Here is an 18,273-nt window from a genome sequence, read left to right on the forward strand (position 1 = left end):
GAACATAAACAGAGGGGGGGAAGTAAATGTACTGGCAGTAGGACAGGAAATCGAGTCAATGTGAACTTTTCTAAGCTCGTGGTTTAGAGTTTTAATCTCTTATCCATACCGTAAACAGCAGCTGTGACGTTTGAAGCGTGGGCTCGAATCCAGGTGCAGTGGGGGAGGGGGAAGCGAGGAGAGGGGGAGGAGGGGAGAGAAGGAGAGGAGACGGCAGCGCCGCGGGACGGCAGATCCAGCTGCAGTGCTGGGACACCTGGACCTGCAAGACTAACTGCTTCCTGTAGTTTTATAGCATTCATTTAGTCCCTTGATCCATTACTGGTTACAGTTCGAGCAGAGAGTGCACAGGGCAGACATACGTTTGTTGATTTTTCCTGGGTCGGAGGGTTATAATATGTAATTTATATATATATATAACCAGTAAAGGAGTTCATTTCTGTGACCGAGCTTTTAGTGTTGCGTATGCTTCAAATCAATTTGGACATTCAATTACAAAGTGTATCGAAAAAAGTAAAGTATTTGGAGGCAAAATTATGTTTCCCACTAAGAGAGGAAATGGTGCAACAAAACAGTCACAAAGCTGAGGTGTTTAAGTGAATAGAATGACGTCCATCCAATGCAATGTCGTCTGGGGTATCAATTAAGTTTTAAGCGCAGTGTACATTGTTGTTGTTGTTGTTGTTTTGATACATTTATTTATAGGGTTTTCATATTTATATAGTTTCCAACTGTGACGCGCGGGTCGTGGCGAGGAACGAGACACGGAATCCCTCTTGCAACTGACGTCACTTTTATTTTGACACGTATTATAGCGCTATGAAGCGCACAGAAAACGTAAACAGGCACACATTTACATTTACATTTATGGCATTTGGCAGACGCCCTTATCCAGAGCGACTTACATTTTTATCTCATTTTTATACAAGTGAGCAATTGAGGGTTAAGGGCCTTGCTCAGGGGCACCTCAGTCATGGCCTCAGGTCTGGGGATCGAACCTGCGACCCTCCGGTCACAAGACCAGTTCCCTAACCGCTAGGCCATGACTGCCCTGCACACAACGTGCAGACTTAGACAACGACGAGCACAGGACACTGCGCGAGCGCACATTAAATAGACAGACCACATTAGCCCCATGTGATTACGAGACGATTCACAGGTGAGACACATTATTCACACAACATAGCCATCACCGCGGAGTTTCGCTGACGCAGACAGAGCACGTGGACAACGTTTACACACGCCCAAAAGGGAGGGGCCGGGGTCCTCAACGTGACACCAACATTATGGGCATTACCAATGGTATTTTAATTAAATGTAATTGAAAGTAAAAAGAAAATTGAAAGAGAAAAATATATATATATATATATACACACACACACACACACATACATGCGTATCCATATCTAAATATAACATTAGAGGGCACAATATGAAGTGTTCACATACAGAAATCCAGCAGAGTTATGAAAAATCAATCTAATTATGTATATTGCCTATGTTCTCCAAAAAGGGGTTGTTGTTGTTGTTTTGAAATCATGTTTCATCATATCGTTAATCCGCGAGCAACGCCACATTCATATTTAAACGCAAGACTGGGTGCTTGAGCCCCGCACTCCGCACCTGCAGGTGGCTGACGGGAACGTGCACGCTCCATGAACGTCGGTACGCGCTGTCCAAGTTCACGCGCGCTCCGACAGACGCGCGCTGAAGGCAGCGCGTGTGGGAGCGCGAAGACAGACAGGTGCGCGTGTTCAGTGTTCCATAGAAGGGTGGCAAGCTGTAAGATGTGATGAAACTGGCAGCGGTGGCACAGGGTCGACGTTAACACAAGGACAAAGACAACGACGTTAATGGGAAAAAACAAGTATTTCTGCTTCGATTAAATTGATCTTTTGTCAATCGTCGGGTGAGCCATACCAATAGGTAGCATTTTTAAAACGAGATGTGTTTTTTTACGTGAGTTTTTAAATTTAATTTAAAAGTTTAACTGTTGTTGGATGTGTGTGCATATTCTGATTTCTCATTAAAGAAACCGAGATGACAACGTCCGTGGAAACTATGACAACTATGAAAATCACCCCAGAGGTCCTCCAAGAACTCCTCCAGTATTATAACTTGTCGCGAAAAGAGTTTATTCACACTTACAACATTCAGCCGCTGGTTTATATACCTGAGCTCCCGTCAGGAGTCAAGAGCACGTTTGTGGTTATTTACGCCATCATTTTTGTCCTGGCGCTCATCGGAAACAGTCTGGTTGTGTACATCATCGTACGAAAACGCGCGCTGCAAACTGCCACCAACATTTTCATCTGCTCGTTGGCGGTCAGTGATCTACTCATCACGTTTTTCTGCGTGCCCTTTACGCTCCTGCAGAACATCTCGTCAGAGTGGCTGGCGGGTGAGTGGAGGCAAACCTGCCCACTACTCTCGTTTGTCAGGAACTTTTTTCGATCACTAGACTTTTGGATAGACTATTTCATACTAGACTATTTTGGATGCTGTCCAAAATAGATTTTATTTCTGACAGCCAACAAGGCTGTTTGTGTGTTTACAGTTGAAATATTTTATAGCTGTCTGACATCCTAATTAATTCCTAATTAGTTCAGCGTTGATATCGCAACGGGGTGTACGACAGTATTTCAGAACCCAGATTTAAAAAATAAAATAAAATAAAGAAAAAAGTGTGTGTGTGTGTGTGTGCGTGTGTGTTCGCTGTCATTTATCTGGTCCTAAAACAACAGTACACTCTAGCAGACAACATACTCACTGTCACTGGTGTTAAAAGCAGAAACATAGAAAATTTCTAGCCTCAGTAAACACAACTGACTGTCCAGACCGGCCACTATAAGAATTCACGGCTGCCCAGAGATCAGAGATTCTGTCATTAGAGACACTGTAGATACAGAGACCAGCAGTGTAAACAGCATTGTCAGCTGTGAACATCAGAGATCTCCAAGCAGAAGAGTCCTGGGAACAGCTAAGATACTGCACAGGATGCTCAAGTTAGCAGGCCATTGGTACTGCTTGAAGGAAAAAGAATGACAGAGGCACACACACACACACACACACACACACATATATATATATATATATATATATATATATATATATATATATATATATATATATATATATATATATATATTCCACACAACATCCTGTCTGTGAGTCATCTGGTCATTGCTGTAATTTCTCTCAGCAGCAGACCTGGGCCTTGAACAGCCCCATTAACAGTATTTATCTGATTGCTGCAACTCATTTATCACTGAACTCAGAGTGTCCAGTTCACCACTCAACCTTAATAGGCCTTTTCGCCTACAGTTAGGGAGCAACTTTTAATAGAGTCATCTTTCTTCTTCTGAGAGGTGAATCATTTCATTTAGGCCTGAGCTGTAGTGTGGTAGGAATGGTAGTGATGCATGCAAACATGCTTTTTTCCACAGACATTTTTTCACAGACATCAAAGCTTTTAATTATCATTTAGTGGCAAGTATTTTTTAAGTGAGTCCCCTGCGTGTGAGATTGTAATGTTTACATGTCCCTTGCAGGGGTCCTGGTGTGCAAGACCGTTCCATTTGTCCAGACCACTGCTATCGTGACAGGCATCCTCAGCATGGCCTGCGTTGCCGTGGAGAGATACCAGGGCATCATGCATCCTCTCCGGGTTAAGAGGCACTGCACACCCAGACGTGCCTACAGGACGCTAGGTGAGCTTCCCCTCTCTGCTTGCGTCTCACAGCGGACCTGGGTGTGTTACTGACACACGTTTGGATACATGGCTTCATTGATCTCACATAACTTTAATGTTCACATGATGAGGTCTGATCTTTTTGCTAGGACTGTTCATGTGACCAGTAGTGACCAGTAACTATCAACAGTGTGAATAGCCATGACATCTGTCCTGAATCCCCACACAGGTTGGACGCATTGTGATGTGTGTGGGCGTGAATACAGGAATGCAAATGGATCACGTGGTGCCACAGATCACATCTATATCAGAATCAAAATTTGAAAATAGCAGATTTCTGTGTTCATCCATAAAGGTTCCAGAGGTTTACCACATTAGTGTGTGAACTCCACTCAGTGTTGAAATGTTGAACAGTTTTTTCTGTTCAAGATGATCATGAATTTTATTCCCAATTCTGAACTTGCTGCCTCCACAGGCAATGGTAGAAATAGAACATACACTCACCTTCCACTTTATTAGGTGCACCTTGCTAGTACCAAGTTGGACCCTCTTTTACCTTCAGAACTGCCTTAATCCTCCGTGGCATTGATTCAACAACATACTGGAAACATTTGTCCAGATTTGTCGGCTGCACATCCATGATGCGTATCTCCCATTCCACCACATCCCAAAGGTGCTCTACTGGATTGAGATCTGGTGCCTGTGGAGGCCATTCGAGTACTCATTGTCGTGTTCAAGAAACCAGTCTGAGATGATTTGTGCTTTATGACATGGTGCGTTATACATGTCTACTATGAAATAGAGATATCGGAAGTGTGGCGTGAGAGCGTGTGAAAACGCGTGTCAAATGCGTGTGTCTCACGCTCAATGCGTGAGAGCTGGCAACCCTGGCATGCTCTTACGAGTAGTTGCACCCATGGCGGTATCTCGACAAAATGTTCCAGTTTTCTGAACGGATTAATCATTTCTATCGTTTTAAATGCATGCTTTGTTTGCCAAAAACAAACTATATCACTGCATACAAAAAATCACCGTCCCACCTGAGGAAGCATATTATATGCAGCCTAAATGTTTTGTTAAGTGACCGTTTTCTATGTAGTCAGAGGAGCTTTGCAGTAAGGCTAGTGAAATGACTTTGCCTGCTCATTCCACTGCTAGGTCTGCTAGGATAACTATAAATAATGTTAACATTATATTGGCAAGTAATTCAAACTACGGAAACATCAATAAGGGAAACCGTGTGGGTTAATCGAATATTGTCAAATAATGTTTCCATTCTAATGTCAGTGTAGAATTAATGTCAATAATTCTAATGTGGCTGTGATTTCTAGTTTGAAAAGAGTTTGCTAGCATGTTGGGTGGCATGGAGTTGGCGGGCTTTAGCCATACTGCAAAAGGTTGTGGCAAGGTTAGACTACCAAGATGCAGCACTGCTAATTTTACTTTGTCTTTGTTAATATTGACTGTAGCATAATGTTGTATTGGATGACTGAATACCTAACTAGCAAAGAGAGAAAACCGTCATTTTATTATTGACTTTTAATATGGCAACATAATTTGCTTAAACAGGTTAGGCTAGGCTAATCAATGAATTATGGTTTTAGAAAATGTTTTTGTTCCTTAAACTAAAATGTAGGTTAAAACTTTTCTGCTACCACTACCTGAATGATGTACATCATTGGAATATGCCTTATGGATTATTATCAAAGACTGTATGATTATTATGCCCAAAATGGTATATTACTTTTAAACTATAACTTTTTTACAAATGTGAAGGAAGGTGTACTTTAATACTTAAGTATTTTTAAAAGCAAGTACTTCAGTACTTTCACTTAAGTAAGATTTTGAACATGCAACTTTCACTTGTATCGGAGTAGCATTTGACCAGTGGTATCTGTACTTTGACTCAAGTAATGAAATTGAGTACTTCGTCCGACTCTGGTAACGACTGTTTACTTACATTTACATTTACATTTACGGCATTTAGCAGACGCTCTTGTGCAGAGCGACTTACAAAGTGCTTTGCTTCTGATCACAGAATACATCCTAGGTAATAGTACAGATAGGCCAGAATTCAAGACACCATTGAGTCGGACTCTCTCTACTACTAAACCACAGGAGTCAATATCATTACCTAGTGTTTTGCAAGTTAGACATTTGCCAAGAAGCACAAATAACCATAGACAGACATACAATTTAAGAACAACGGCAAGTGGCATCAGCTGAGTTAGTGCTCTGGTAAGAACTCCACAAACAGGTGAGACTTCAGTCTATGCTTGAAGATAGCAATAGACTCTGCAGTCCTAGCAGCTAATCGAAGATCGTTCCACCATCTTGGAGCCAGGACGGAGAATAGTCTGGAGCTTTGTCTTCCATGAAACTTTAAGCATGGAGTTTCGAGTTGAGCCAAGCTTGAGGTTCTGAGTGTTCGCTGTACAGATCGGCTTTTTACCATGGACATCATGTAGGGGGGGCAAGCAAGCATCAAGGTTTTATATCTGATGCGTGCCCCTACTGGAAGCCAGTGAAGAGAGCATAGCAGAGGAGTCACATGTGAGAACTTGGGTAGATTGAAGACCAGTCGTGCTGCAGCATTCTGAATTAGTTGTAGAGGTCTGATGAACCGTAGAGGAAGACCTGCAAGTAGGGAATTGCAGTAGTCCAGCTTAGAGATTACTAGAGACTGCATAAGCACTTGAGTAGCTTCCTTTGAGTTAGTGTTGCCATTCTATCAGCTCGAACCAGTCTGGCTATTCTCCTCTGGCATCAACAAAGCATTTGCACCCACAGAACTGCTGCTCACTGGATATTTTTGGACCATTCTCTGTAAACCCTAGAGATGGTTGTGCATGAAAATCCCAGTAGATCAGCAGTTTCTGAAATACTCAGACCAGCCCGTCTGGCACCAACAAACATGCCATGTTCAAGTCACTTAAATCATCTTTCTTCCCCATTCTCAATTTGAACTGCAGCAGATCATCTTGGTCTATATGCCTAAATGCATTGAATTGCTGGCATATGACTGGCAGATTGAACATTTCATGTTCATCACGCATAATTTTACAGTTAAAATTAAATGAGGCACAAAGTCAGGCCCTCGTGTGTACTGATGCCCTCTGTGAGACTCTCGTGAGACTCCCGTGAGACAATCATGAGACTCTCATGAGACAGAACTAAGGCATCCTTTGTTTTCTTGGACTGTGTGCTGTCAGGTGTTTCTCACAAGGCACTGCAGTGCTGTAGAGTCGTCATAACTGACATCTGAGGCCAAAACAAAGAAACTTCCAGAATATTCTCAAAGACTCAGGAACCTCTTTTCATGACAAGTGACCCAACAAGGTAGTTGTCAGTCCTGCCTCCCTCCAGTCAGTCATGTCTTTGTTTGTACTCTTATTTTGAAATTCATTGAGTCTGGTTTCAGTGTGTTTCTGTTCACTCCTTGTTTGTAACCCTGCCCCCCATTAGGGTTCCCAGGTGTTTGTATTTGTTTTCCCTTGATTTCCCCTGTATTTTATCCCTGGTTTCTGTGTAGTCTGTGCTGGTCATTATATTGGTAACATCTCTGGTTCATAGTTCTGTCCAGTGATTTCTGTATGTAAGTCTGTTATTGTTGGTTTTGGTTAACAGTATTAAATATGAATGACTCTCATGGATTTGACCCTTGCCTGTTTATATGACCCTGATTTTGGATTTCCCTTCAAAACACCTTGCTCTGCTCAGCATATGCGTCCACCTCCTCACTTCCAGCTGCCACAAACGTTACAGAATGACCAGCCTTACCAGGACGCAGCGAGAGAGCGAGGATCTGGTAAGCCAATTCACTGTGATCAGGTTCTGACTGGCTTTGTGCAGTTGGAATCTTCTGTGACACAGTGCTGGCAAACCAGTGAGAGGAAATCCCCTGGCGCTGTGGGTACACGGGCGGCTCATCGAGCTAATAGAAAGACATGGTCACATTCAGGCGTAGTTGACTGTGTGTACAAGAGCCCAGGTAAGCGCCAGGAGTCTGCCCGTCTTGGCCAACAGTACAGGTCGCTCTTCCCTGTAGCGCAAGACGTGGTCAGGCGGAGTGAATGTGCAGATGATCTGTATACCAACACTCGGCGTGCTTTTAAGGGTCAGTGTGAGCTCCCGGTGCCTCGTGTGGGGCGGAGAAAATGCAATAAGAGCCGCCGAGGGGATCTTGTATCTGTATGTTCCTCCAGGGTTTCTAAGGCACCAGTGGTGATGGAGGACGCCACTGCCACCCCGTCAGCTCCGGTTGCTGGTGAAGGAGGGACCACGCCCATGTCTCCTTTGCTCCAGGCTGCACCCATGGACGTCACCACTGACCTCCCTCCACTCATCCCACCAACCTCACCCCTGGAGACCCCAAAGGATTTTTTGGGGGGGGGGGGGGGGAGTAGTGGACACACTCCCCAGGAGGGGCTGGAGCGCGACCCAGAGGCCCAGGAGGGGCTGGAGCGCGGCCCAGGAGGGGCTGGAGCGCGACCCAGAGGGGCTGGAGCGCGACCCAGAGGGGCTGGAGCGCGACCCAGAGGCCCAGGAGGGGCCTGCACCAGTCCCCGCGCCCCGGAGGGGCTCACTGGCTCCAGTTGCACAGGCCCAGAAGAGGCCTGCACCAGAGGCCTGCACCAGTCCCCGCGCCCCGGAGGGGCTCCCTGTCTCGAGTTGCACAGGCCCAGGAGAGGCCTGCACCAGTCCCCGCACCCCGGAGGGACTCCCTGTCTCGAGTTGCACAGGCCCAGGAGAGGCCTGCACCAGTCCCCGCGCCCCGGAGGGGCTCACTGCTTCCAGTTGCACAGGCCCAGGAGAGGCCTGCACCAGTCCCCGCGCCCCGGAGGGGCTCACTGCCTCCAGTTGCACAGGCCCAGGAGAGGCCTGCACCAGTCCCCGCGCCCCGGAGGGGCTCACTGCCTCCAGTTGCACAGGCCCAGGAGAGGCCTGCACCAGTCCCCGCGCCCCGGAGGGGCTCACTGCCTCCAGTTGCACAGGCCCAGGAGAGGCCTGCACCAGTCCCCGCACCCCGCCTGGGGCTTTCCAGAGGCCCGCCTAGGGCCTACTTCTGCCTCATGTACCCTTACAGGGCCCACGGTGACTATTCCGCCCACCAGTGGGCCTAATATTGACAATATTTTTGCTCCCCCTAGTGTTCCCCCATCTGTGCCTGTATCCCCATTTTTCCCTTGTTCTGTGCCCGGTTTTGTTCTGTTCCCTGTCTCTGTACGTGATACCATCATTGTTAATGTGCCCATGCCCGTTACTGTATCTGGTGTTGTTGTTTCTGTCCCTGTACCCATGTTTGTTCCTAGAGTTGTCACCCATTTTGTTCCTGTTCATGTGTCTGTAGTTTTGAATATATTTGCGTCTGTCTCTGCCTCGTTCCCTGTCCACAGTACTGTTCCCTGTTCGGATCCTGCTTCCCCGGTGTCTTGCCCTGTCCAGTCCCCAGAGGTCCCGTTTTCCTGTCCCCCTCGACCTGTTTCCGCTCCTGTGTTTGCGTCTCCTAGCCCTCTGTCCCCTGAGCCTTCTTTTTTTGCCCCTAGGTCCTCGGTTCCAGTTGCGTTCCCCTCAATGTGTTCTCCCCAGTTCCCAGCTTGTTCTTCGTTTCCTGGTTTGGTTCCTCCTATCTGTGCTTGATGTTTTTTGAGTTCGGTTGCGCGCCTCGGAGCGGCACGCCTTGGAGGGGGGTTCTGTCAGTCCTGCCTCCCTCCAGTCAGTCATGTCTCTGTTTGTACTCTTATTTTGTAATTCATTGAGTCTGGTTTCAGTGTGTTTCTGTTCACTCCTTGTTTGTAACCCTGCCCCCCATTAGGGTTCCCAGGTGTTTGTATTTGGTTTCCCTTGATTTCCCCCTGTATTTTATCCCTGGTTTCTGTGTAGTCTGTGCTGGTCATTATATTGGTAACATCTCTGTGGTTCATAGTTCTGTCCAGTGATTTCTGTATGTAAGTCTGTTATTGTTGGTTTTGGTTAACAGTATTAAATATGAATGACTCTCTCATGGATTTGACCCTTGCCTGTTTATATGACCCTGATTTTTGGATTTCCTTTCAAAACACCTTGCTCTGCTCAGCACATGCGTCCACCTCCTCACTTCCAGCTGCCACAAACGTTACAGTAGTCTGTTCTACATATACAATACCTTTTGTTTCATGTTAGCACTATCACTGAAATTACACTTCTGTAGTCCCTTTTAGAGAACCCAAGGACACTTTACAATCAACACACATCTTTTTCATCCAATCAACACACACTGGTGAGAAGCAGCAGTCAACTGAACACAGTGGACTCTTAATCAGGAGCCTCCACCCCCAAGGTGGCTCTGGGGGGTGGCCCTGGGAGACTCACTTAGACACAGGAAGTGGAGAAAATAACACCTGGGACAGAGCTCCATTTCATTTGTTTTCAGACTGTGCACTATAGACTGTGTGAATGTAGTCAGCACTATGTTCATTTACAAACAAGAATTATCTTGGCATGACTGAGGCAGAAGGAAAAGACATGCTCAAGCAATAAACACCATTCCGATAGACTGTGTGTCTGTGCTGTTGTAGACAGCTATGCAGCTTTCGCTTGCTTTTTTTACACTGGTTTTACTCAACACCGTGGAACACAGTCTCTGCAGTGAACTATGGAATATTTATATTTGTTATGGTTGGGAGGTTAAAGAAAACATGAACTGTGAGTCTTTATAAAATATTATTTTTAAAAAATTGAAAAATTATGATTACTAGGAGAACAAATACTCATCATGCCCAAAGGTTCCTCTGAGAGCCAAAACAAATGTTGGACCATACGATTATATATTAAAAGATATATACAATCATATATATCTGTGTTACTTATAAGATTCTTCGTATTGGAGATTTTAATCTTCACATTGATAACTCCTTAGATATAAGAGCCATGGAGTTTATACAACTTTGAAAAACATTCAGTTTTAACCAGCACATTACAAACCTCACACATGTCCGAGGACACATTCTGGACCTAGTAATTTCCTGCAATTTTGGTTTAAGCATAGATGAAATTGTAGAGGTTATGGTCTCAGATCACTACTGTGTGTTTTTTACAGGATTAATTAATAATTAGGAACTCAAACGTTAAAAAGAAACTGTAATAGCTCAACCCCTAATGATTTTATTAATATTTTAAGCAATAGACCTCTCTTTCCTGAAGACACATCAGTGCATGAAATGGTTGACAGATTTAATTTAAAAATGATATCAACTCTAGATTTAGTTGCACCAGAAAAGAAAAAAAAGATGCATCTGCATAAAAAAATACCATGGAAAACCGAGCATCTGCAGCAACTCAAAAGGCACTGCCGTAAGGCTGAAATACACCATGAAATTCTTAAAAGTTGCATTGAAACGTATAATAAGGAGAGGTAATTATATTTTTCAAAATTATAAAATTATAATATATAAAATAGTAGCAATCCAAATTTTTTTTTATTTTCAATTATTAATCGCCTTTTAAATCCCAGTCCAATGGATGACTGGCTAGCAGAAGCATCTACATCAAAATGTGAATCTCTTGCAATATTTTTTAATGATAAAATCACTGATAATCGATCAAGCCTGATGCACTACAGACCTGTGCTTGACCTGAATCTTTGAAACCACAATCTATAATGTGTGAATTTAGAAAGTTAACTGCGTTCTGCAAGATGATTTCACAGCTTACTTCTTCAACCTGCATTTTAGATCCAATTCCTACCTGATTTTTAAACAGATATTATAAAGTCTTATATTATATAGATATTAGATGTTGATAAAAACAGGGTTTCTATTCTTATACTTTTAGATTTGAGTGCAGCATTTGATACAGTTGATCTTAACATTCTTTTAAATCGTCTGAAAACCTGGGTAGGTCTATCTGGAAATGTGTTACAGTGGTTTAATTCCTATCTTAAGGGTCGAAAATACTTTGTTAGCATAGCTGACCACTGCTCCAAGGAATATATCACATTTACTACATATCATATACTGTATATATATATATATATACATATATATATATATGATGTAATATGGGGCCTATGTGGTGTTTGTACTTAATGAGACATGTTGAGACATATTGCAAACATACTGAGACAAACTGAGACACATCCGCCAGGAAGCCACTAAGAGAGTAGTGCGGAGAGGGAGTTTATCATGAAGAAACAGACATGAAGAGAACCTAAAGAGTAGCAAACAGAAGATACATCAAAATGTATTTATATAGCTTTTTATAAGAGTTGTTTTACAACAGAAAAAATAACAATATCACATCACAAACAAATAAATAGTAAACAAAATTAAAATCTCTTTAGAAGAAGAATGTCACCAGTAGTCTAACAAAACAAGACCAACACCATGTGTGAAAAGCTTTATGTGGTTTCTGGTATCTTTGACCCAGGCTGTCTGTTGCTGTGATACATCACGTTGCTACATGGCAGTCTAAACTGAAATTCAATATTGTAATAAACTGTAATCCCATCCCACCTCTGCTGTTTCGCACGGACAGTGCAGGTTCAGAATGTACAAATCTTTCCCAGGATTTTGATCCAATTGCCAGGTTTTGCAAACGACCTCTAATTAGTTAATTTGTTAATTATGGATTCATTAAATAGAGAAACAAAATGGGTGACAGAAAATTAATTTGGTAGTTGTACAAAGTGAAGGAAACATGTAAAGAGTAAGAAAGTGAGCTGAATGGGATTACTAAGAGTGACTATGTGTGTGTGTTTCTCTTCCAGGCGTGGTGTGGGTGGTGTCTGTTCTGGTGGGCTCTCCTATGCTGTTTGTGCAACAGTTGGAGGTGAGTGCCGACCAAACCACATCTCCACTTTTCTGTCCTTAAAGGTTTGGAGCACTGATTAGACCAGATGAAAATATCCACTGATTAAACCCAGATAAAAGCATCCACTAAAAGACACCAGAGAGGATCAGTGCTGCAGCCTCACAACAATTTAAAAGATGAATTTCTATGATTTTTATATCTTAGTTTTGATTAAAATGTCTCAGCTTTCAAGGTATTCAGATGATTTTTCTTAGTAACTCATCGTGATATGATGTGAATTCTGCTGAACCATAAGAGCCTGCAGCTCGACCTTCACAGAATGGATGAGAGATAAATTCACACTGATGTATATCTGTAGAGTGGTTTGTATAACACATCACAAAGCACCTTTACAGCAACTATACACAGAAAACCTGGTTTACGGCTCCTACAATGTTTGGGGGGGGGGGGGGGGGGGGGGGTGTCAAAACATCAAATCTGTCCAAACAAGACAAAGCTGTGAACAGATGCAAAGCACTTTGTAAGTCGCTCTGGATAAGAGTGTCTGCTAAATGCCCTAAATGTATATGTAAATCAGATTACATGTGTGGATGGAGATCAGCAGGTGGGGTGATTTAAACCCCAGATGTTCTAAACTACATCTCCATCAGCTTTCATTAATCTTATCTAGCTGCGTGTGTGTGTGTGTGTGTTTCTGCTCTCGTCTCCTAGGTGAAGTATGATTTCCTGTATGAGCACCATCACGTGTGTTGTCAGGAGCTGTGGGGTTCAGTAGTGCACCGCAAGATCTACACCACCTTCATCATGGTGGCACTCTTCCTGCTGCCCCTCGCTGTCATGCTCTTCCTGTACACGCGCATCAGCGTGGAGCTGTGGATCCGCAAGCGTGTGGGAGATTCCTCCATGCTCAGCTCCATGAATCACCGTGAGATCAACAAGATCTCCAGGTAATATGGATGGGCTGGGTGGCAGGAGGTCAGAACCCACTCAGGTAGTTCAGCATGGGCTTCAGTACATCCAGCACTCCTTACAATCACAGGACTCTTCAGTGTATCTACACTCTCATCTCACTCTGGTAACTACAGACCTTTTATTTTAGTGTCAGTGTACTGAATTATTCTTGGTCATCACTGTATAATATGGCCAGATTAGATAAGACTTTAAGGGATTAAGATGTTAAAGAGAAAGTTTTAATTTCATAATAGAAGAAATGTCTTGAGATCCTAACCCGACCACCTGAACAAGGCTTTCGGTTCGATGAGTCACAGCTCCAAATTGGACCCTCTTCATTGCGATGTGCCTTCCTAGCAATAACAGCTACATTAGAAGATCAGGCCAGAAGGGTTTCAGGGACTTCACACCGCCTAGAGCATACAGGGGGATGATGAACATTATCAGGGAGGTCAGACCAAATGAAGCCAGACCAAATGAAGCCTTCTGGCAGTGTTAGGTGCAGAGGAAAGAAAAGCTGATGACTGTTGATTCATTGTGGCAGGGGTAACCATGCCAACCATCACAGAAGCACATGTGAAGAGCTTTTCTAGAATTTTGTGGTCCTTCCTTGGCTGTGAAGTGCTGACCTTAGACAAGAGGGCCTGCAACCCCTTCAAAAGCAGAGTGCAGTGTGTCACACGAGGCTGGTGGGCATGGTCACACGAGACTGGTGGGTGTGCTCACGTGAGACTGGTAGGTGTGGTCACAGGTAATTGGTGGGAGTCGTCACAGGAAGCTGGTGGGGCATGGTTACATGAGGTCAGGAGGCGTGATCACATGATATAAGTGGGTATGGTCATACAGAGGAATGAAACGAGGTGCTTGGTCATGATGAAGAATGCGGTTGAGAGAAAGGTGACCTGGACCAAACTCTGAAAAGCCAAAAGTACATTAAATATCTTTTTCTGTATGATTGTGTTTCCCAGGCAACCACACCTGCATACACAGAGCAAGGTAAAGTCACCAGCATGTCCACTGAGTTCAAACCACACTGAGTTCCAACTACAGTGAGCTCCAAGCACAGTGAGCTCCAAGCACAGTGAGCTCCAAGCAGGGTCCCCTGGGCAGACCACATGGAAGAGGCTTTTGAGAGGAAGCTTGCCAATTATGTCGGGGACTAGTTAACAAAATACAGAAGGTTGGATGGAGAGTACAGCACTTCCCACTGGAGGCTGGATACAAGGGCTCCTGTGCCCATTCCCTGACCACAGACTCCAGTAGTTTGGCCACTGAAGAAGAGAGGCTGGGGGAGCCATTCTCAACACAACTGTAGTGGCTGAAAGCCCCTCAGGATGAACAGTGAAGAGCTACAGAGCAGAGACGCCAACTAACTGTCTTGACACAAGCCAAGCTCTGACTGTCTCGCACTAGGACACTTCAGTGAAGGTATAGGATTTGGAAAGACACAAAACAGCCAGTGATTTTAGTAGCACAAAAGGATGCTACACCAGTCCAGCAGTGTGACACCATGTGAACGCTCTTTTGCTTTTGTTGAGACAGCATATTTACAGCACTGGGAAAGCGTAGGAGTGACGCAATGGGACTGTAAATGTGTTTTATATTTGAAACAGGAAGAAAAAGCGGGCTGTTAAGATGATGATCACCATTGTCCTGTTGTTCACGGTCTGCTGGGCCCCCTTCCACACCGTACACATGCTCTTCGAATATAGTGAGTATCACTGTATTGAGTTCGGTGAGAATTGCCAAGGATACAGTATATACTCTAGCTCAGTATACTAAACAATACTTAAAGAGTCTAGTATAATTTATCATATAGATCTACATTTCACACTGTAAATGTTTAGGAGTTAGTAATTAGTGTCAGTGTAAGTGCACTGGCTAATGTTTTGAGTATAGCGACCACAGAGAATTTCAGTTTAAGTGCAATTCTACCCATTAGTGCTGAGTGGACTCATGTGTTTGTGGTGAATATAGTAACATTATTGTTAAATATGTATATTAAATTCCCTTCTATCTCTCACCATCCGTTTCTCTTTCTCCCTCTTCTCCCTTTCTCTCTCCTTCTGTCATCCTCAGATGATCTGGAGGGGAAGTTTGATGAGGTGACATTAAACATGATAATTGCTGTAGTGCAGGCCATCGGTTTCTCCAACTCCTTCAACAACCCCATTGTCTACGCCTTCATGAATGAGAACTTCAAGAAGAGTTGCGTCTCTGCTCTCTCCGCCTGTCTGCCCCGGTCTCGCCAGCAGGGCGGCTCTCTGGAGCGACCGAACCTCAGCGTGCAGTACAGCAGGCCTCAGAAGTGGCAGGTGTTCAGGGGAGGTGCAGTGGGCAGCAGTGGTGCTCCGCTCAGAGCGGCGCGCTCCTCACACGGAGACACCACCTCTGCGTTTGCAGAACACCACACCAACGCCATGCCGACAAGCTGATGGAGAGGGTGGTGGGGTTCAACAGAACACACTGTACAAGTGAACCATAGTGTCCCCAACAGTCCAGCAAGGGCATTACTACCAGAAATTTCATGACTGATTGAGCATTCATTTTCTAGTGGGACTGCATATGAAACTGATTTTTTTTTCTATCAGAACTGAATATGTGGATAATAAAACTTGAATTCAGTTTAAGTTCAAAATAGCTGAGCTATAGCCATGTGAGTCAGGGAGAGAATGACTGACAATGAAATGCAGAAAAGAAAATGTGGAGAGAATGTGAAGGACAGAGAGAAAGAGAGAGAGAGAGAGAGAGCTATAATGCAAGGACACTTTATTACTAGTTTCCACATTTGGGAGCTGGTTTGTAGTGTGGAAAGTGTTCACTACATTTTAGCACAATGAACCTGGACTGAAACTATGACTGTCAGGTTAAAGTGCAGAATGTCAGAAATGTGAACCATATAGGGATTGTCTATACAAAGTGAACCATATAGGGATCATCTATACAAGGTGAACCACATAGGGATTGTCTATACAAGGTGAACCATATAAGGATTGTCTATACAAGGTGATCTATACATCTAGACATCTATACAAGTCATCTATACAAGTCTTCAGGCATAGACTGAAGACCCACCTGTTTGTTGAGTTCTTACCAGAGCACTAATTCAGCTGATACCACTTGCCGTTGTTATTAAATTGTATGTTTGTCTATGGTTATTTGTGTTTCTTGGCAAACGTTTAACTTGTAAAACACTAGGTAATGACATTGACTCCTGTAGTTTAGTAGTAGTCTGACTCAATGGTATCTTGAATTCTGGCCTATCCGTACTATTACCTAGGATGAATTCTGTGATCAGATGCAAAGCACTTTGTAAGTCGCTCTGGATAAGAGTGTCTGCTAAATGCCGTAAATGTAATTTAATGTAAATGTGAACCATATAGGGATCATCTATACAAGGTGAACTATATAGGGATCACAGCCATATTGGCCCATCCCTAAAGAGATAAGCTTGGTTTTTTATTGAATGGAAAGTTCTTGCACAAGAGACCTGGAGTGACATGTCCTATTAATGAGGAGAATAGAACACAAACCACTGCTACACCTGAGGAGCAAAGCAGAGTGAAAACAACATACAAACTAAAGATCTCAGAGAAGAAAAGATGCCATTCTGCACCTTACTGTCTCATTCCAACTGCAATAGCTAATGCCATGTTGGTGTCCAGGATGGTATGCAGGATAATAACTTACAGACGGACATGGTTGCTGAGAGAAACACCACATTAATCAGACTGTTTCAATATTTCTTTGCATTATAACACACAAACCTTTTCTGATGGTACATTAATGCAAGATGACAATAAATGATGGGGGGGGGGGGGGGGGGGGGGGGGACAGTTTGAACCATTTAACCAACAGTTAAAAAACCAAAAAAAAACATGGATTTCTGAGGAGCAGAGCTCAGGTTAGACTGTGTCCCTATTTTGTATAATATATTGAGTGTTGTAAGGAACCTCTACGTCAAAGCTTAAATTCAACAATCTAGGGACTAGGAGTGAGTTTTTTGTTGGCATTCTTAATAGACACTTCATATGTGATTCTGATTATTAGCATGTTGGTGTGAAATGGTCATGGTCATGGTTCTTAGGTGATTTGCCTGCTCTGCCATGAGCATGTGATTCCCTCTCACAGCCAGTTAAGAATTCATAATGGATGTTTATATGATATTGTGTTGGAAATGTTCTACAGAAATTCCATTTATGTTGGGCTGGCTTCCGGCACCCAGCGTTACTGAAGAATCTGTTTACTGAAGTCTGACTGTGTAGTTCATTGAAGGCTGAAGTTGAGCTGGGATGGAGTACACCACATCACTGTTGGTTTTGTTTTTGTTTATTTGTCTTTCAGTTCTTCCGTTCTACTGTGTACTTATATAATACTTTGTATATATGCTAAAGTGTGGATGTATGTGTTGGGAAAAGGTTGTGTATTTTGTGCACATTGACATTTTCAACAAGAGAGTGATTGTGTATTGTGGCATTTGACACTGGTCTCTTGGGAGTGAATTCCTGAAAGCAGGATACTGTGCGTACTCAGATTGTATTTAGTTCCATGCTATATTTTGGTTGATTTGTGTTGATTTAGTCTGATTGTGTTTTTCCTAGTTTTCCTAGTTTTATTAGTGTGGTAGAATTTGTTCCCACATTTCTCCTTCAAGTTTATTGCTTGTTTGTTCTTTGAGTCTTTTTGAAGCCTCATGATAAACGAGGTGCTCTTTAGCTTAAATGGCATTGCCTGGCATTCCCTGGCATTCTCCTTCTGTGCCAATGCTGCATTGTCTTCTGTTTAAGATTTAAAAACCCAAGTGTGTTAGTTAAATGTAATAGTAATGTTTGGCTGTCATA

At 43.4% G+C, this 18,273-nt stretch overlaps 1 protein-coding gene across 1 annotated transcript; it reads left to right on the forward strand.

Annotated features, from left to right (window-relative positions):
- Window positions 1-1,744: 1,744 nt before the first annotated feature.
- qrfprb (pyroglutamylated RFamide peptide receptor b) lies at window positions 1,745-17,196 on the forward strand. The gene is made up of 7 exons (XM_076998603.1): window positions 1,745-1,909; window positions 2,033-2,401; window positions 3,552-3,710; window positions 12,438-12,499; window positions 13,193-13,428; window positions 15,046-15,143; window positions 15,512-17,196. Exons 2-7 carry the CDS (start codon window positions 2,041-2,043, stop codon window positions 15,865-15,867), a joined length of 1,272 nt encoding a protein of 423 aa, XP_076854718.1. The 5' UTR covers window positions 1,745-1,909; window positions 2,033-2,040; the 3' UTR covers window positions 15,868-17,196.
- The last annotated feature ends 1,077 nt before the right edge of the window (window positions 17,197-18,273 follow it).

The sequence above is a fragment of the Brachyhypopomus gauderio genome, chromosome 3 (genome assembly GCF_052324685.1).
Source record: "Brachyhypopomus gauderio isolate BG-103 chromosome 3, BGAUD_0.2, whole genome shotgun sequence".
Taxonomy (NCBI): domain Eukaryota; kingdom Metazoa; phylum Chordata; class Actinopteri; order Gymnotiformes; family Hypopomidae; genus Brachyhypopomus; species Brachyhypopomus gauderio.